The 20,345-nt window shown below is 44.7% G+C and overlaps 1 protein-coding gene across 3 annotated transcripts; it reads left to right on the top strand.

The window, feature by feature from the left end:
• Positions 1-27: 27 nt before the first annotated feature.
• EEF2KMT (eukaryotic elongation factor 2 lysine methyltransferase) lies at positions 28-19,001 on the top strand. Of its 3 annotated transcripts, none has more exons than XM_034420525.2 (8): positions 28-174; positions 1,850-1,912; positions 2,538-2,618; positions 4,654-4,755; positions 8,045-8,178; positions 11,237-11,553; positions 13,889-14,038; positions 18,396-19,001. In XM_034420525.2, the coding sequence occupies exons 1-8, from the start codon at positions 76-78 to the stop codon at positions 18,494-18,496; spliced, it is 1,047 nt and encodes a 348-aa protein (XP_034276416.2). In that variant the 5' UTR covers positions 28-75; the 3' UTR covers positions 18,497-19,001. The 3 variants fall into 3 exon arrangements, with proteins under 3 accessions (XP_034276416.2, XP_034276417.2, XP_034276418.2); XM_034420526.3 differs by lacking the exon at positions 18,396-19,001 and adding an exon at positions 15,096-16,227; XM_034420527.2 differs by lacking the exon at positions 13,889-14,038.
• Positions 19,002-20,345: the final 1,344 nt, after the last annotated feature.

Consider the following 20,345-nt stretch of genomic DNA (forward strand, 5'->3'; position numbering starts at 1 on the left):
CGGGCGGGCACACACGGAACTCTGCCCCCACCACCACCACACCTCCGGAAGGCCGAACGCACGGAGGAGGAGCCGATGGAGGAGGAAGGAGGGCAGGCCCTGGAAGAGAAGGCAGCGCTCGGCTTCCAGAGGGGCTTCCTAGCCGGGAAGCGCCTGGCCGAGCTTCCCTGGGAGGTGAGCGCACAGCAGCGCCCGCGGGCGCACGGTTGCACCAGCAGCGGGGTCCCTTTAGCACTGATGGAGAGGCGCACGCGTGGGGGGGGAAGAGCTGCTTGGAGGCGGGAAGGGAGGGGCTTCAAATTTTGCCAGATTTGGGAGGGGGGAGGTAGAAATTGCAGGTTAGGAAGGCGAGGAGGGGCTGGAATCCCCCCTCCCCTTGCTGGGTGACCCCTCCCCGTGGCTCAGTTATCCAGAACTGCAGGGAATTGCAATCCTTGAACATCTGGATTGTTTTAATCCACTTGTGCGGGGGTTTCGTTCCTGCTTTGGGTTTGACTTTCAAGGCTGCTGCAAGAAATCCTCCGGAGGATGGTGTTGGAAGAGATGATTTACACCTAGGAAAAGGAAAAGAAACTCCAAAAAATATTAAAAGAGCAGGAAAATTCCCCTAAAAGAAAATAGAAGCAAAAACTCAGGCTGAGTTTCAGCCCCCACCTTTGTCAATGGGCCATTAAGAAGCTGAAGCCACCCCTATTTTCCACAAGAAAGGAAGGACAAAATTACAGGGGCCTGCAACATCCAAACAGGTATGGGACACAGAAAAAAGCAAACACCCAAAAAATGGAAAAGAAATCAAGCCAAAGTAATTGGAATTTTTAACACATGAGAAAAGGAGATATTCACTAAATAATAGTGACTGATTAATTATAGGGAACGAACAACTACAAAGGGCTAGGAAAAACAGAGATTGGACTATAAAACAATTACTTATTTGCCAGATCCAGGACGGAAGAACCCAATCACAAAAAGCAGGATTTAAACACCATAAAACAATCACGCACACAAATCAAAGGATTCACATGCCAAATCAAAAGAATTTCAAAAGACTTTAAAGGGTCACATAGAAAAATCAAAAGACCTTTTAGGATATTAAAAAGGGTTTTTCTTACAGCTCAAACAGGCTAGCCTCAGAACGCTGTACTTGTATTTGTTTCTTGCCTGCCTTCCTATAAACAATAAACTTAATTCTGCTCTCAAACAGCTGATCTCCAATCATTTCGAAGTAATCTCCCAGCCAGGAGTTTTGAATTCAAGAAGGGAAAGCTCTGCCTTCCTTAAAGGGAAAGGCTTCTTTTTGCTTCCAACAATGGAAAGGAGAATTCCTGATCCAGGTAGTCCTCCACTTAAGACAGTTTTTTGTTTAGTGACCAAAGATACAACAGCACTGGAAAAAAGTGATTTAGGACCCCTTTGTCACACTTAATGACGCTTTTGAAGCATCCCTACGGCCCCAAAATTCGGACGCTTGGCAACTAGTTCCTATTTATGACAGTCGCCGTGTCTCCCCGGAGAGGGTCACGTGATCCCCTTTTGCAACCTCCTGTCGAGCAAAGTCAAGGGGGAAGCTGGATTCGCTTAACAACCATGTTGAACCACTGCAGTGATTCACTGAACAAAGGTGTCAAGAAAAGTTGTCCAACGGGACCAATTCACTTAACCACATTTTTCACTTTACTAACATAAAACTTTGGGCTCCGTTCTGGTTGTAAATTGAGGATTATCCGTACTGTATTAAGAACACAGAAATTGCTGGTTGCTCCTCATCAAAATAAAACAATGCTTTCAGGAGCTGTAATTCATTTAACTGCCTTTCCCTCCATCAAAATCGTACATGTGTTTTGTTATCTAGAGTCTTGAAGAGGTCCTAAAATATTCAGAGGATTCCTCTCCATTTTTGGCTATCCTGCAGAAGGTAAATATTTCTTTGGAAGTAGATCTAAAGTAAAGCAAGAAATAGCCTGCTTTCCTTTCATTTTTGTTTTCAGCATAGCTTGATTAGGAAAAAAAATTTGCTCCCAGCAATTTACCTCCTTGCAGCAAGCAACAGAGGCCGGCGCAAAACAGCTGAGAGCAAAACAGCTGAGAGTCAGGAGGCCGATCCAATAAACTTGTGTTAATTAGGCTGTGCTGAAGCTGAAAGGAGCTATTTCTTCTTGCTGCTTGCTGCAAGGAGGTAAACTGCTGGGAGGCAGAGGCCAAAGGGTGGGGGCCAGTGGGTGGGCGGGGCTACATTCAGTGTATAAGATACACCTAAATTTTCAACCCCTTTTAGGGGGGAAAAATGTGTGTCTTATATTCTGAAAAATACGTAAGTAAGGAAGGGTTAAGGGAGAAGGACTTTGGGGTCCTTGGTGCTCTCTGAGCTTGGCTGGTTTTTTTGCAGACGTTTCATTGCCCAACTAGGTAACATCATCAGTCCCTAGTGTGGGTAATGAAACATCTGCAAGAAAACAACCAAGCTCAGAGAGCACCAAGGACCCTCAGATCTGAGGTCCTTTGACCACGTGGCCATCTGCTCTTGTTTTTCATAATTTCAGACTGTGCATCATCCGCTCTGTTTGAAGTATCCTCCATCGGTCCAATACAGAAGACGCTTCTTATCCGAGCTGATCAAAAAGGTATGGTTTGGGTCAGGGGTGAAATGTAAAATTTGTTACTACTGGTTCTGTGGGTGTGGCTTGGTGTGTGGGGGGTAATGTGACTGGGTGGGCATGGCCAAATTTTTTTTTTTTAACTTTTCAAAGCATTTTTTCTAATGTTTTGAAAAGCCTCTGCCGATCAGGCAACTCAGCTGGGATCGTCAGAGACTTTTCAAAGCATTTTTTTTACAAGCTCTTCGGCCAAGAGGTTGCAGAAAAAAATGCTTTGAAAAGCCTCTGACAATCCCAGCTGAGCCGCGCGATCATCGGAGGCTTTTTTTTTTACTTTTCAAAGTATTTTTTCATCGGAAGAGGTTGTAGAAAAAATGCTTTTAAAAGTAAAAACAAAAAGCCTCTGATGATTGTGTGGCTCAGCTGGGCATGGGGGGTGGGCACAGGGATTTTTGCTACCGGTTCTCCGAACCACCCGCCTCCATCGCTACCGGATCGGGTGATCCGGTCCGAACCAGGAGCATTTCACCCCTGGTTTGGGTTGTGGTGATCACACAGGTTAGATTGCCGTAATGAATTCCTCACGAGACTGTCGTTGGAAGACTGACTGCCCAGAGCAGTATTTCTCAACCTTGGCACATTAAAGTTGGGTAAAATCTTGGTGGCGCAGCAAACTAAAGTGCTGTTAAGTAACACCAGCTGCCTGCAATTACTGCAAGTTCAAATCTCACCAGGCTCAAGGTTGACTCAGCCTTCCATCCTTTCGAGGTAGGTAAAATGAGGACCCAGATTGTGGGGGCAATAAACTGACTTTGTATAAAATAGAATACCGCTTAGGAGGGGCTGAAAGCCCTACTAAGCAGGTATATACAAAAGTATGAAGGCTATTGCTTAATGCATTGTAAGCCGCCCTGAGTCTCTGGAGAAGGGCGGCATATCAATTGAACTAATATGTAAAATAAATAAATAAACTCCCAGAATTAGCCAACCAAGTTCATACATCTTCAAGATGCCCAGGTTGAGAAATGCCGGTCCAGAATCTCTCTGACTTCTAGATTTCTGACTGTAGATTGGAATCCAGTCAAGCTATACTGACAGTGGGTGAGATTTCGGAGAGAAAGCTCAGAAAGGTTGGCAGTTCGATGGTTTGAATCCCTAGTATAGGTTTCCTGCATGAGCAGGGGGTTGGACTAGATGACCTCCAAGATCCCTTCCAATTCTGTTACTGTTATATATTATCATTTTATTTTGAAGCTGGATTAACCTCCCACTTGGGAGGTTTAATGAAGCCAGCTGAAAGATGTCCTGTTTTAGAGCCCTGCTTCAGATCCCTTTGCTACCGAAAGAAGCTCTAAACGGGCAGATTTACAAATAAAATTAAAAAAAATTAAAACAATACCCTGGAATATACCCATCAACAAGCTTTCCGTAACCACTTTCACGTTCCTTGATCGGTTTTCATTAGATCTTTATTCTTGCAACAATGGGAATGTGTCTGCCATCTTGATTTTTTTATTTTTTACTTCAGCCTTTCTAGCAATTTCCACTAATACCTGGAATAACTAGCTGCTTTTTGAGGTATTTATTTTTAGGCGGTTTCGAATAGTTTGTTTAATTTTTTTAAGATCATGACTACAGTACATGTTTTGACCCCTGCTATAAATTTCGATATCAATATATCAAATGATTTTGATCACAAAATTTTTGAGGAAAGTTGGATTATATCTTGAGATGCATGTGCCTCATCTAACAGTTGAGAGTTGGTTGGTTGGTTATTTATTTTATTTATTTTATTATTTATTTTATTTTATTTATTTAATTTAATTTAATTTAATTTAATTAATTAATTAATTAATTTATGTCTGCTTATATGACTCTCTCTTGCTATTATAAAAAATGCAGATAAGCCTGGCAATTATTCTCCAGCCATGTTATAGAAAGCATTGTGGAAGGGAATGAAATAAAATCTCGTTGGGCCATTTTGTTTTCTATCTGCATCATCTTCCCAAATTAGTACGGTATCTTCTGCTGTTTCCCACCCACCCCCAATCCTTCATTGCAGCATGAATCTACAAGCACCGAGCCTCTGGATCAACTCTACGAAGCCCTAGGGGTTGTCCTAAATTGTGAAGAAACCACACACTGTTACAAGAACTATTTATTGGTAAGTAGGAATTATCACGAGCACTGGTGCTATGAGGGTCCTTGGTGCTCTCTGAGCTTGTTTGTTTTCTTGTAGACATTTCATTAGCCTAACTAGGTAACATCATCAGTACAGCACTGATGATGTTCCCTAATTAGGGCAATGAAATGTCTGCAAGAAAACAAGCTCAGAGACCTCCAAAAACTCCACAGTCGTCATCTTTCTCCTCCTCTTCCTCTCCTCCTCCTCCTCCTCTCCTCCCCCTCCTCTTCCTCTCCTCCTCTTCTCCTCCTCTTCCTCTCCTCCTCCTCCTCTTCCTCTCCTCCTCCTCCTCTTCCTCTCCGCCTCCTCTTCCTCCTCCTCCTCTTCTTCTCCTCCTCTCCTCCTCCTCGCCTCCTCCTTTTCCACTCCTCCTCCTCTTCCTCCTCCTCCTCTCCTCTTCTTCCTCCTCTTCCTCCTCCTCCTCCTCCTCCTCCTCTTCTCCTCCTCTTCCTCTCCTCCTCCTCTTCCTCTCCTCTTCCTCTCCTCCTCCTCCTCTTCCTCTCCTCCTCCTCCTCTTCCTCTCCGCCTCTTCCTCCTCCTCCTCTTCCTCTCCTCCTCCTCCTCTCCTCCTCCTCGCCTCCTCCTTTTCCACTCCTCTTCCTCCTCCTCCTCCTCTTCTCCTCCTCCTCTTCCTCCTCCTCCTCTCCTCTTCTTCCTCCTCTTCCTCCTCCTCCTGCTCCTCCTCTTCTTCTTCCTCCTCCTCCGCCTCCTTTCTGCAAACCCTCCTCCCTTCTAGCACTAAGGGTGTTACCTAGTTAGGGTAATGAAACGTCTGCAGGAAAACAAGCAAGCTCAGATAACACCAAGGATCCCTTAAGTGGGAAGTCTCTGTTTAACCCCCCACCCACCCACCCACCCACCCGCCCCAAGAAAAAAACCCAAGTATGAACACTGCAGTCATCTTTAAATCTTCAGGTTCAGTCTTCACGGTCACCTTAATATGAGTTCTACTAGAACCTGGAGCCTAAGCTAGAAATCACAGCACATGCTAGACCTACAGTGGTTTTGTTAAAATTGTCTTTGTAGAGGGTTATGGCCATAAGCCTTAAAGAATATGTTCAACAGGTGTCAGGAAAACACGGGTTTAGCTCAGGAGGACAGGAAAGGTTGAGAAAGAAACTCAGGATTGACTCACGTGAAGAACGGCTGCAGGATTTGGGTCTGGCTAGTCTAAAGAAAAGAAGAATTGGGGGCGACATGATTGCAGTGTTCCAGTATTCGAGGGGCTGCCACAAAGAAGAGGGGGTCAAATTATTCTCCAAAGCACCAGAGAGCAGGACAAGAAACAATGGTTGGAAACTAATCAAGGAGAAAAGAAACCTGGAATTAAGGAGAAACTTCCTAAGAGTTGGGACAATTAACCAGTGGAACAGCTTGCCTCCAGAAATCGTGGGTGCTCCATTACTGGAGGTTTTTAAAAAGAACTTATCTGAAATAATATAGGTTCTTCTGCTTGAGCAGGGAGCTGTACTAGAAGACCTCCAAGATCCCTTCCAAATTCTATTCTATTCTATTCTACTCTACTCTACTCTACTCTACCATGGAAATACTTGTAAGTGTGAAAATCATCATAAGTCACTTTTTTCAGTGCCGTTTCACTTCAAACAGTCACCAAACGAATGGTTGCAAGTCAAGGACTACGTGTGTGTGTGTGTGTGTGTGTGTGCGCGTGCATAGAGAGGGGGGGAGGGAGAGGGAGGGAGGGGGAGAGAGAGAGAGAGAGAGAGACTTATGCCCATTTGTTTAATGACATAAAAAGTCTTGGAGACCACTGTGTAAGCAAGATGTGTATCAGTGAAAAGAGCCTAATGTCCTTTGAGATATACTGACTTTAGATGGGAGAGAGTTCAGTTTGTTTATTTTATTTATTTATTTTGTCGAGTACGTATTAGATAATATATATAAGTCTAAGTATGAATTGAATACGTAAAATGAATACAATTAAAGGGAACATTAGGACAGGGACGGTAGGCACGCTGGTGCTCTTATGCACACCCCTTACAGACCTCTTAGGAATGGGGTGAGGTCAACAGTAGACCGTTTAAGGTTAAAATTTTGGGGATTTGGGGAAGAAACTACAGAGTCAGGTAGTGCATTCCAGGCATTGACCCCTCTGTTACTGAAGTCATATTTTCTGCAATCGAGTTTGGAGCGGTTTACCTTGAATTTGTATCTATTGTGTGCTCGTGTATTGTTGTGGTTGAAGCTGAAGTAGTCATTGACAGATAGGACATTGTAGCAGATGGTTTTATGAGCTATGCTTAGGTCATACCAGCGTAGTTCTAAATTTTCTAAGCCCAAAATTTCAAGTCTGGTGGCATAAGGTATTCTGTTGTGAGCGGAGGAGTCGAGGACTCTTCTTGTGAAATATTTCTGGACATGTTCGATTGTATTAATGTCCGATATACAGTGCAAGTTCTAGACAGATGAGCTGTATTCGAGAATTGGTCTAGCAAATGTTTTGTATGCTCTGGTTAGTAGCGTGATATTACCGGAGAAGAAGCTACGCAAGATTAGGTTTACAATCCTTAATGCCTTTTTGGTGATGTTGTTACAGTCAGCTTTGGCACTTAGATCATTTGATATGAGTACTCCAAGGTCCTTGACAGAGTGAGGAATTAGCATATAAAATTACATAAAAACAGATTACATAAAACAGAGTTGCTGGAATTACCATATATATTTGTGGATAAGCCCACCCGCAGGTAAGCCAGACCCTTGAATGTTTAGCCCAAATTCCATGAAAAACCGTGCCATCTATAGATAAAACGACCTTTGAAATATTTGGTGTGTTGTTGCTTTTTTAATTCCACAGCTGGCTTAGCCAATCCAATCTTTATAGGATTCATGTTCTGTTAAAAAAAACCCGAGATCTGAATTGCTCTGAAGATGCTTAAAATTACCCTGCCCACTTGTTCCTAAGGAAGTAATTATATTCTCCTAGAATTCATAACAGGCCTCACTAAATTTGCTCCCATAAAACCCTACAGCAGTTAGCAGCCTCTAGATAATTTGGGAACTAGCAAGGATTAGGCCTTCTGAATACACAGATGGGACCCATCAGGGAACTCTGGGGCAGAATGCCAGGTTGGGAAACCAACAGCTATCCTGAAAGACGGCAGTGTCAACTCCCCGTTGTGTTGTTGCGTTGAAAACGGCGTCAATGTTTTGTACAGCATCCCCAAGAGTCTTAATTCAACTCGAGGGCGTCTTTCCCTTTATTGTCTCCAAATGCGATGGATCCTTCCTACCAATGTGTTCCTTCCAGCCCTCGGGAGATGCCATCACGCTTCGTGAAAACGTGGCGATCGTTTCACAGGGAACCACGGGTCTCGTCACCTGGGATGCTGGCCTCTACCTGGCCGAGTGGGCTCTGGAGAATTCGGAGGTCTTCAGAAACAGGTAGGTTGGCTCCACTTCAGGCTTGGACAGAGCCAGTTAAGCTTGACCGCTTTGCGAAGACTGACATGGATTCAGTAGTGACATCAAAAATTTTTTACTACCGGTTCTGTGGGCATGGCTTGGTGGCCGTAATGTGGCTTGGTGGGCATGGCTTGGTGGGTGTGGCAGGGGAAGGATATTGCAAAATCCCCATTCTCACCCCACTCCTAGGGGAAGGATACTGCAAAATCTCCATTCCCACCCCACCCCAGGGGAAGGATACTGCAAAATCCCCATTCCCTCCCCACTCCTGGGGGAAGGATACTGCAAAATCTCCATTCCCACCCCACCCCAGGGGAACGATACTGCAAAATCCCCATTCCCTCCCCACTCCTGGGGGAAGGATACTGCAAAATCTCCATTCCCACCCCATTCCAAGGGAAGGATACTGCAAAATCTCCATTCCCACCCCACTCCTGGGGGAAGGATACTGCAAAATCTCCATTCCCACCCCACCCCAGGGGAAGGATACTGCAAAATCCCCATTCCCTCCCCACTCCTGGGGGAAGGATACTGCAAAATCTCCATTCCCACCCCACCCCAGGGGAACGATACTGCAAAATCCCCATTCCCTCCCCACTCCTGGGGGAAGGATACTGCAAAATCTCCATTCCCACCCCACCCCAGGGGAACGATACTGCAAAATCCCCATTCCCTCCCCACTCCTGGGGGAAGGATACTGCAAAATCTCCATTCCCACCCCATTCCAAGGGAAGGATACTGCAAAATCTCCATTCCCACCCCACTCCTGGGGGAAGGATACTGCAAAATCTCCATTCCCACCCCACCCCAGGGGAAGGATACTGCAAAATCCCCATTCCCTCCCCACTCCTGGGGGAAGGATACTGCAAAATCTCCATTCCCACCCCACCCCAGGGGAACGATACTGCAAAATCCCCATTCCCTCCCCACTCCTGGGGGAAGGATACTGCAAAATCTCCATTCCCACCCCATTCCAAGGGAAGGATACTGCAAAATCTCCATTCCCACCCCACTCCTGGGGTAAGGATACTGCAAAATCTCCATTCCCACCCCACCCCAGGGAAAGGATACTGCAAAATCCCCATTCCCTCCCCACTCCTGGGGGAAGGATACTGCAAAATCTCCATTCCCACCCCATTCCAAGGGAAGGATACTGCAAAATCTCCATTCCCACCCCACTCCTGGGGGAAGGATACTGCAGAATCTCCATTCCCACTCCACTCCTGGGGGAAGGATACTGCAAAATCTCCATTCCCACCCCATTCCATGCGGAAGGATACTGCAGAACCCCACTTCTGGGGGAAGGATACTGCAAAATCTCCATTCCCACCCCACTCCTGGGGGAAGGATACTGCAAAATCTCCATTCCCACCCCACTCCTGGGGGAAGGATACTGCAAAATCTCCATTCCCACCCCATTCCAAGGGAAGGATACTGCAAAATCTCCATTCCCACCCCACTCCTAGGGGAAGGATACTGCAAAATCTCCATTCCCACCCCACCCCAGGGGAAGGATACTGCAAAATCCCCATTCCCTCCCCACTCCTGGGGGAAGGATACTGCAAAATCTCCATTCCCACCCCATTCCAAGGGAAGGATACTGCAAAATCTCCATTCCCACCCCACTCCTGGGGGAAGGATACTGCAGAATCTCCATTCCCACTCCACTCCTGGGGGAAGGATACTGCAAAATCTCCATTCCCACCCCATTCCATGCGGAAGGATACTGCAGAACCCCACTTCTGGGGGAAGGATACTGCAAAATCTCCATTCCCACCCCACTCCTGGGGGAAGGATACTGCAAAATCTCCATTCCAACCCCACTCCAAGAGAAGGATACTGCAAAATCTCCATTCCCACCCCACTCCTGGGGGAAGGATACTGCAAAATCTCCATTCCCACCCCACCCCAGGGGAACGATACTGCAAAATCCCCATTCCCTCCCCACTCCTGGGGGAAGGATACTGCAAAATCTCCATTCCCACCCCATTCCAAGGGAAGGATACTGCAAAATCTCCATTCCCACCCCACTCCTGGGGGAAGGATACTGCAAAATCTCCATTCCCACCCCACTCCTGGGGGAAGGATACTGCAAAATCTCCATTCCCACTCCACTCCTGGGGGAAGGATACTGCAAAATCTCCATTCCCACCCCATTCCATGTGGAAGGATACTGCAGAACCCCACTTCTGGGGGAAGGATACTGCAAAATCTCCATTCCCACCCCACTCCTGGGGGAAGGATACTGCAAAATCTCCATTCCCACCCCAGTCCAAGAGAAGGATACTGCAAAATCTCCATTCCCACCCCACTCCTGGGGGAAGGATACTGCAAAATCTCCATTCCCACCCCACTCTGGGGCCAGCCAGAGGTGGTATTTGCCGGTTCTCCAAACTACTCAAAATTTCCGCTACCGGTTCTCTGAACTTCTCAAAAGTTCCGCTACCAGTTCTCCAGAACCTGCTGGATTTCACCCCTGCATGGACCCTGTTGTGGCCTGTCAGCCGCCGGCCCCTCCAGCAGCTGAATCAGAGGAGGAGGAGGAGCATCAGGGCAACCTGAGAGCTCCAAGGGGGAAGAGGGAATGGAGCTGTCAGAGAGAGAGATACAAGGGAGCTTGTGCCATCTGTCAATCCTCAGATGGAGAGTCAACAGCCCCCAGGTCTGGAGGTGGCTGATGAGGAAGAGGAGGAACAGCTGGGTCCAGTGCCTCACAACCGGATGTCCAGAAGGCAGAGGAGAGGAGAGCAGTGGAAATGTGTGGGCCGGTCCTTGGGATGGAAGAGCCACCACTGCTAGTGAGGCCCCACCCTAGCTCTGGGGATAAAAGGCATGGGGCAGAGGCTCAGCTTGTTCCCTTTGCGAAGACTGACATGGACTCTCTAAGAGGTGGATTTCTTGGGGCAAACTGAGCAAAGGATATACTTTTTTTGCAAAAACGGGGGGAAAAATAAGTGTAAAGCCACCTGTATAATTAAACAAGTCCATCTTCTTCCCTCTTTATCTATTTTGTTCCATATTCATCCTCTTTCTCTAGAAGAATTCTGGAATTGGGGAGTGGGATTGGATTGACGGGAATTGTCGTTTGCAAGACTTGCCATCCGAGATGGTACGTCTTCAGCGACCACCACAAGGCTGTCCTTCAACAGCTGTCTGAGAACATCCATCTGAACAGTTTGACTTTGGAGCCTGAATCTTGCAGCCACCGCACAGAAGGAAGCCCAAACCATCAGGGCCGTCTTGATGTTAACCTGGAAGGTGACCATGTCCGAATATCAGTAAAAGAACTCGACTGGAATCTAGTGTCGAAAGACAAGCTTGCAAAATTGCAAGCCGACGTCATTCTTGCTGCAGGTAATGGATATCCTCAGATCGGACTTAGCTTGCTGAGTTACGAATAAATGAATAGGAGCCTTGGTGGTGCAGCGGATAAAGTGCTGTTAAGTAGCACTTAGCTGCCAGCTGCCTGCAATTACTGTGAGTTCAAATCTCACCAGGCTCAAGGTTGACTCAGCCTTCCATCCTTTCAAGGTAGGTAAAATGAGGACCCATATTGTGGGGGCAATAAGCTGACTTTGAATAAAAAGAACACTGCTTGTGGGGGGCGAAAGCCCTACTTAAGCAGGTATATACAAAAGTATGAAGGCTATTGCTTAATGCATTGTAAGCCGCCCTGAGTCTCCGGAGAAGGGCAGCATATAAATCGAACCAATCACTAAATTAAATTAAATTAAATTAAATTAAATTAAATTAAATTAAATTAAATTAAATTAAATTAAATTAAATTAAATTAAATTCAACAAGTAAAATTGAGGGGATGACACTAATTGGAGCTAGAAAAAGAAGTTACTCTCCCATGCCATTTAGTGCAGCCAGCCAGACATCACTCAGCATTTAATACAATATAATAACAGAGTTGGAAGGGACTTTGGAGGTCTTCTAGTCCAACCCCCTGCTTAGGCAGGAAACCCTACACCACTTCAGACAAATGGTTATCCAACATCTTCTTAAAAACTTCCAGTGTTGGAGCATTCACAACTTCTGGAGGCAAGTCGTTCCACTTATTAATTGTTCTCACTGTCAGGAAATTTCTCCTTAGTTCTAAGTTGCTTCTCTCCTTGATTAGTTTCCACCCATTGCTTCTTGTCCTGCCCTCAGGTGCTTTGGAGAATAGCTTCGCTTCCTATTGTTTGTGGCAGCCCCTGATATGTTGTAATACTGATATCAGGTCTCCCAGTTCCTGCAACCTTTCTAAGCACTGGAGTTTTGAAATGTGGGAAATTCATATCAAGACTCTGGAAAGAGTGGGGTAAAGAGCAACAAAGATGATTAGGGGACTGGAGGATAAAATAGACGAAGAACAGTTGCAGGAATTGGGGATGTCTAGTTTAATGAAAAGGAGAGAGGTGACAAAATAGCAGTGTTCCAATATCTAAGAGGCTGCCACAAAGAACAGGGGATCAACCTATTTTCCAAAGCACTTTTGGGACTGGATGGAAACTTATCATGCAGAGAAGCAACCTAGAACTAAGAAGAAATTTCCTGACAGTCAGGGCAATTAAACAGTGGAACGACTTGCCTCCAGAACTTGTGAATGCTCCAACACTGGATGTTTTCCAGAAGAGATTGGACGATCATTTGTCTGAAATGGTATAGAGCAGGGGTCTCCAAACTTGGCAACTTTAAGACTTGTGAACTTCAACTCCCAGAATTCCTCAGCCAGCAAAGCTGGGAGTTGAAGTCCACAAGTCTTAAAGTTGCCAAGTTTGGAGACCCCTGGTATAGAGTATAGGGCTGGACTAGAAGACCTCCAAGTTTCCTTCCAACTCTTGTTATTCTGTTAAATCAGGCCCGGTGATCTCAAGAACTGGTGAAAATGAGATATCCCTGTTGTTATTATTAACATTCCTTTACTCAGCATTTCTTTTTTAAAAAATCCCATCTTTATTACTTTATAAGTATCTCAAGGGGCATGGTGGCTCAGTGGCTAAGACGCTCAGCTTGTCGATCGAAAGGTCGGCAGTTCAGCGGTTCGAATCCTGAGTGCTGCGTAACGGGATGAGCTCCCGGGACTTGTCCCAGCTTCTGCCAACCTGGCAGTTCGAAAGCATGTAAAAAATGCAAGTAGAAAAATAGGGACCACCTTTGGTGGGAAGGTTAACAGCATTCTGTGTGCCTTTGGCGTTGAGTCATGCCGGCCACATGACCACGGAGACGTCTTCGGACAGCGCTGGCTCTTTGGCTTTGAAACAGAGATGAGCACCGCCCCCTAGAGTCGGGAACAACTAGCACATATGTGCGAGGGGAACCTTTACCTTTACTTTTATTCTATGCACTGTTCAGAAATATTCATGTTTATGTCTTTGCAACATAACTTGATTTTTGCAAAATGATTTTCTTTCCAATCACCAGGAAGAGGTAAGGATTTGTACAGAGGTTGTAATGCGATACTCATAAAAAAAAAATAAAAACCAGTTGGACCATTAATTGCCACATAGTGGCCGCCATCTTGAATTTTTTGACCCTACCCCGCAGACACTCCAGTCTGGATCTATTTTAAATCCCTGCCTATCCAGTGATCCATTCTCTCCAATCGATAATGCCTTGCAATTTGCATTCTTTTTAATTTTAAAAAAATTGCTACTTCATTTGTTCCGTTTTTTTTTTTATCCCTTTAAATTCCTATCAGATGTGGTATACGATCCGGAGGTAAGCCAGCACTTAATTGGTGTCCTGCAAAAATTTCCCAGGGATGGCGGGAACAGACAAAAGCCTGAAGTTTACATTGCCTTCAATATCCGAAATCCAGATACGTATCACGACTTCCAAATGCAACTTGGTAAGGTCAGAAGCGGGCTGCTTCTCGGCGGCTCAGAGTTGTAAAGTTAACGTAAGAGAAATGAGCCTGGAATTTTTTCTAAGGGTGGGATACTTTTGACTCATTTCTTAGGCCTGCTTTCGTCCAGGTTTTCTTATTTACTTATTTTATATCCCACCTTTAATTATCTCTATAAACAACTAGCTGGATATCCGTGCTCCGATACGAAACTATGTGATCAGGCTTGATAAATCGACACTTACAGCTCGAAAATTAATGAGTAGTTACAATTTCCAGGTTTTTTTTAAAAATTTGATTTATATGCCGCCCTTCTCTGGAGACTCAGGGCGGCTTACAATGCGTTAAGCAATAGCCTTCATACTTTTGTATATTTATACAAAGTCAGCTTATTGCCCCCACAAACCGGTTCCTCATTTTACCTACCTTTGAAAGGATGGAAGGCTGAGTCAACCTTGAGCCTGGTGAGATTTGAACTTGCAGTAATTGCAGTAATTGCAGGCAGCAGATGTAAGTGGATGTTAATAACAGTGCTTTAGTCTGCTGAGCCACCAGAGCTCCTTGGTTGAATCTCTCCTTGTTCAGTTTCAATCCATTGTTCCTTGTCTGGCCTTCAGGAGTTTTGGAGAATAGCTCGACCCCCTCCTCTCTGTGGCAGCCCCTCAAATACTGGAAGACTGCTATCCTGTCTCCCCTGGTCCTTCTCTTCACTAGACTAGCCAGGCCCAGTTCCTGCAACCGTTTATTGTATGTTTTAGCCTCCAGGCAAAACTGGCAACCAATCCAACTCACAAAACAGAATAACATGTTTCTTAGGCACGGGTGTTTACTTTCCCTCTGATAAGGGACAGGGGGTTAAAAGAATACTCCAATGAATAAACCTGGGATTTGCAAGCGCCATTGGAGCTTATAAACTGCCGTGTATCATTAATTAATGGTGAATAAATACATCACTTTAGAAGATTGGAAAGGGATGTTAAAAGCTCTAATCAAAGCGTGGCTATCAGGAATGAACCTGCTTTAATAGGCACAGCTGGTGTGCCTTGCTTTTATCTTCCAGACAACATCGCTGAAGAATTCCTCTGCTAATTAATGATAGGTAATTAACTAGTTAATGGCCTGCACCAATCCAAGATTGCACCACCCCAATGATGCCCTTGAAGTGATGTCCCGGTGCCTGGAGGCCGTGCGGATCTGGATGGGGAGAAACAGACTCAGGCTCAACCCATCCAAGACCGAGTGGCTGTGGTTTCCGACATCCCGATATAGTCAGTTGGCACCATCACTGACTATTGGGGCCGAGTCATTGCCCCCCACGGAGAGGGCTCGCAACTTGGGTGTCCTCCTGGACTCACGGCTGTCTTTAGAAGAGCATATGACGGCCGTGGCCAGGGGGACTTTTTATCAGGTCCGCCTGATTCGCCAGTTGCGTCCCTTTCTGGATCGGGACTCGTTAAATACGGTCACTCATGCTCTTGTCACTTCCCGCTTGGACTACTGCAATGCTCTCTACATGGGGCTCCCCTTGAGGAGCACCCGGAGGCTCCAGCTGGTCCAGAATGCGGCCGCACGGGTGGTTATGGGAGCGACGTGGCGCTCCCATGTGACCCCCCTCCTGCGCGAGCTGCACTGGCTCCCGGTGGTCTTCCGGGTGCGCTTCAAGGTTTTGGTTACCACCTTTAGAGCGCTCCATGGCATCGGACCGGGGTATCTACGAGACCGCCTTCTGCTACCAATAGCCTCTCACCGACCAGTACGCTCCCATAGAGAGGGGCTCCTCAGGGTGCCATCGGCCAAACAGTGTCGACTGGCGGCCCCCAGGGGGAGAGCCTTCTCTGTGGGGGCACCTACCATCTGGAACGAGCTCCCCCCAGAGATACGGAAGATCCCGGACCTGCGCACGTTTCGCCGTGCTCTCAAAACTTTTCTATTTCAGCAAGCTGGCCTGGCCTAACTTCCCTCTTTTAAATTCTTAAATTTTAAATTTTTTAATTCGTGATTTTATAAATTGGGTGTTTTAATCTGTGTTTCGGCCGAAATATTTAATAATTTTAAGGGATTTTTAATATTTGTATTGTCTGTATTTTATCTTGGCTGTTCACCGCCCTGAGTCCTTCGGGAGTAGGGCGGTATAGAAATTTGATTAATAAATAAATAATAAATAAATAAATATGGCAACTGCTCTAACTTTCTTTACTGAACAGATTTTTTTTTTGTCCGCCATTCTAAGGAACAACGGAAAAGGAGCAGAGAGAAAGTTGTGTTCTGCCCCAGCTACGGACCCCAAAGAACGCAGCACACACAAACTCTATACAAAGCTTATTTTACTCAAATAACTTAGTCTTTATCAACCAAAGGCTGTTAATAAACTGTCTTAACAGCCTACCAGAATTCTAAGATAAGGTAATCACAGTCTTACTAGAGTTGGCAGAAAGCCCAGAAGCAATTTTGCAGAGAATCCAGACGCGAAGGAGATTGAACTAAAGTTGTTCCCTACAGCTTGCTGCAAGTGGTGTTCCTCCTTAAATAGGCTAAGGGAGTGACCAATTAGCCCCAAGACTTACTCTCGAGGAGACCTCCTCCTGAGGAGCCACTCCTGCCTTTTGGCAGCTTTGCGCGCCCGTGCATCGAGAAGAGCCTCCTCCTCTTCGTCCTCTTCACTTAAAGGAGCTTCTGGAGGTTCTGAAGGCCCTGGCTGAATCCCCGCCTCTGGCACCACATCTTCTCCAGCCTCCTCACTGTCCGACTCGAGCGCCAGCTGCACAGGCTGCTGGCACATCACCTCACCAGCCTCCTCGTTGTCGGAATCAGCTACAATCTGCACAGGCCACTGACGGGCCACAAGAAGTTGTGCGGTTTTTTTTTTTTTTCTCTCTCTCTCTCTTGGATGGGATTGTCCACAAGACTATCACAGCAGATCAGTTCCAACTTGAAGAAGTTGCTGACTTCTTCAGGTTGGAACTGAAGCTGAACTCTTTAGTTCATGACCCCAAGGTCATGTGACTGCATGTTGGGAGGGTCAGCTTTATAAGCCATTGAGGTGTTCCATGCTCTGCTTATTTGCAATGTTTTTTTTTTTTGCCAGTTTCCATTTGGATAAATGAGTTTGCTTAACAACCCCAATGTTCGCTTAATGACTGCCATGAAAAAAAAATCTGGAAAATTACTTCGGTTACAATTTATTACTGCAACAACTTACGACTGTAATTCTGGGGCTCAATTAGTCATAAGTCAAGGACTACCTATAATAAAGAACTATGCAGATTCTCAGCCTTTCAGGTCATGGTTGTCTCAAAGGTGCTTTTTCAAAAGACAACTGAACTGTTTTTCCTTGAAGACCTTTCACTTCTCAGCCAAGAAGCTTCTTCAGTTCTGGCTGAATGGTGGAGAATTCCACCAGAGCTGAAGAAGCTTCTTCGATGAGAAGTGAAATGTCTTCAAGGAAGAACAAAGTCCAGTGGCCTTTTGAAAAAGCACCTTTGGCACAACCTGTACTTTATAAACTTATATTGCCTCTCTACTAATTCTGGGCTAGTCTTTACTACTATATGCCAAGATGCCAATATTTTCCAAAAAATTCACTGAAAATTATTATGGTTTATAAAAACACCAGAGTCTCTTCGATGTCTCACGCAACATTCCTGGAAATAATTTCATCCCCAAAAATCCACTTTTTATAAAATTGGTCTTGATAGATCGCACGTCTGAACTGTTTTTGCAGTCTCTTATTAATGCAGGAAAATAGATAGGGGGAATAAAATGCAATGAAGGCTTTAATATATTGCAGAGAATTTTTTTTCCTTCAAAACCTGGACATTTAAAAATGAACCACTGTGAGGTTCGTGTTTTGGGTATGAAAATGTTTGCATACACAGCAGCTTTTTTTTGTCTTACCAGAACAGAGGGACAAGCACAGCTAGGGCTTCATAAAGCCAAAAAGGAATGGCCGATTCCCACTCACTGCACATTACAGTCTTGGTACCAAGGGACCAATTAACTTTCACAGGAGTTGCATTTCCCACAAGTAAGATTCAGCTGCGGAAAAAGTTGCCCAGAGTGGATGGAACGTTTTTCTTTTTTGCTTGCGTATTCAAATCTGCGCAAATTAATTCATATCGTCTTTTTGGCAGCATCCAGGGAGAAGCCATGTACATCTTGATAAGTATCGTGTTTGGGAGATTTAAAAAAAAACAGTTTCTTCTTTGTGGCTAATTTATCAAAAGTTGCTTTCAGAACATAAAAAATTCTGGTCCATTTCGCAAATGAAACCAAGCCCTTTGAATTAGGAAAAAAAAATATAGACAACATGGAAATAGCTCTACGTTTAATCATGTTTCTTTTCTGCCTTTTTGTTTTTCAGATAAAGTGGAGATTGGATGGGAAACGGTAGCGACCTCTTGGAAGAATCTTTTTCCATATGACCAGCATGCTAATATAGTAATTTTAAGGCTGCACATTTAAGGGTTTTCCCCCAAACTCTTGGTTGGAAAGCTTTTTTCCAAATATTGAAAATAACTTCGGCCATCGTGAGCTGGTTTCATTCTCAACATCTTTCCTAGAAGCATCAAAATGCCTCTCACAACTACATTAAAGACTTCTTGTGCTGTAACCAGTGGGTTTACAAGAGTATTTCTCTCAATCTTGTCAACTTTAAGATGCATGAATTATCAACTGCCAGAATTGCCGTTTCTCAGTTTTAGCAGCTTTAACGTGTGGTCATGAACTCCCGGATTTCACTGGTGAATGGAAGTTGGAAGTCCACACATATCTTAAGTTGCCAACATTGAGAAAGGACTGATCTACAAGATACATTACTAAACCTTTGCGTATTGTTTACGGATTTAAAGTTAGCCTGTTGCAATCTCAGAGTACACTTATAATCTATCCTGTTTATATGCTTATGTGAACTATGGAACACACAGGCTGTTATTTTTGTACAATAAACATCTGTTTTGATGTGTTTTTACTTCTTTGTCTGGAGTCTGTGGCCACCCTATCAGCCCGGTGAAGTAGATCAAAACAGGTAACCAATCTCAATCTTTTTTTTTATTATTGAGATTGACTTTCAGAACAGAATCTTGCAATCTGATTGTTTCTTTTTTCTTTCTCTTCTTCTTCCTCCTTATACTCCTGTGAATCTGGGGGGTAGGGGGGTGTCTACATGAGCCACTTCCAAATGCTGTCTTGTTTCTGAGCGCTGAACAAGTTGTTCAGCCCCCGAGTGTCTTTATTATAATTTCTGCCTATTTCTGTCAAGGTTCTCTTCCTTCCCTTTATACGTATTTTCTTGGTTCGCCTTCTAGAAGGTGCTTCTTGCAGGATGAAGTTTTTAACTTCGCAAAGGTTAAAAGTTTCAGAAGCGTTCATAGTTCTTTTCTGCGGGAGCCAAATAGATAGTCAATATTAAAACAGAAAAGGGGATTGATCTGATTTTTCACTTTAATATCTAAGTATTCTCCTCTTTTTCCACCCAGCTTAGACTAACTATCCATGATCTACCACCAAGTTTTATCCCCATAACAATCTCTCAAGATAGGCGAGTCTGAGAATGAGCAGCCTGCAAGGGGCTTAAAAATCTATCTCTCCCTAGTCACAAAATAATTCCTAATATTTCTGCTTCTAGTTCATCCTCTATACTTTTAATGGCAGCAGAATGAAACAATACTTTGACTGAAAACAGAAAGGCTCATATCAGGTACGTCTGCAACAAAACAACCAGGTTCAGAGAGCACCAAGGACCCCACAGTTCTCCACATCCTTCTCCTCTCCTTCCTCCACTCTGCAAACCCAACTCCCTTGTAGCACTGATGAGGTTACCTAGTTGGGTCATGAAACGTCTGCAAGAAAACAACCAAGCTCAGAGAGAACCAAGGACCCACATTTCAGCCCTGAGCTTACAAATATTTTTCTGTATTGGTACGGTAACACAACTTGCATTACACCAGAGTTTTCTTACATTTGAGAAAATACATTGCAACAGAGAAGTTAGCATTTCCCCTGTTCCTACAAGATGACATTTAATTGAAAGAATCGTATGGGTGCACAGAAACTTATTACAAAATATTAAACAGCTAATGGGCTTTTTCTTTTTCTTTTTTTACAGATGCTTGCTTTATACACACACAGATGTACCCCCAGCAATGTACACTGCTCAAAAAAATAAAGGGAACACAAGCAGAAGACATCCGAGATCTGAATGAATGAAATAGCCTTATTAAATACTTTGTTCGTTACATACAGTAGTTTTGTGTTCCCTTTAGTTGTTTGAGCAGTGTATATACTGTATGTAAAGAACAACATATTTAATAAG

Source organism: Pantherophis guttatus, chromosome 14 (genome assembly GCF_059756535.1).
Source record: "Pantherophis guttatus breed Tessera chromosome 14, ASM5975653v1, whole genome shotgun sequence".
In the NCBI taxonomy this organism is placed as follows: Eukaryota; Metazoa; Chordata; class Lepidosauria; order Squamata; family Colubridae; genus Pantherophis; species Pantherophis guttatus.

Bases quoted from the DNA above. Each gene is read 5' to 3' on its own strand.
- EEF2KMT (XM_034420525.2), top strand. From the start codon at position 76: ATGGAGGAGGAAGGAGGGCAGGCCCTGGAAGAGAAGGCAGCGCTCGGC. The intron at 1,913-2,537 runs GTAAATATTTCT...TCATAATTTCAG, and splicing joins TTTTGGCTATCCTGCAGAAG to ACTGTGCATCATCCGCTCTG. The intron at 14,039-18,395 runs GTAAGGTCAGAA...TTTGTTTTTCAG, and splicing joins CGACTTCCAAATGCAACTTG to ATAAAGTGGAGATTGGATGG.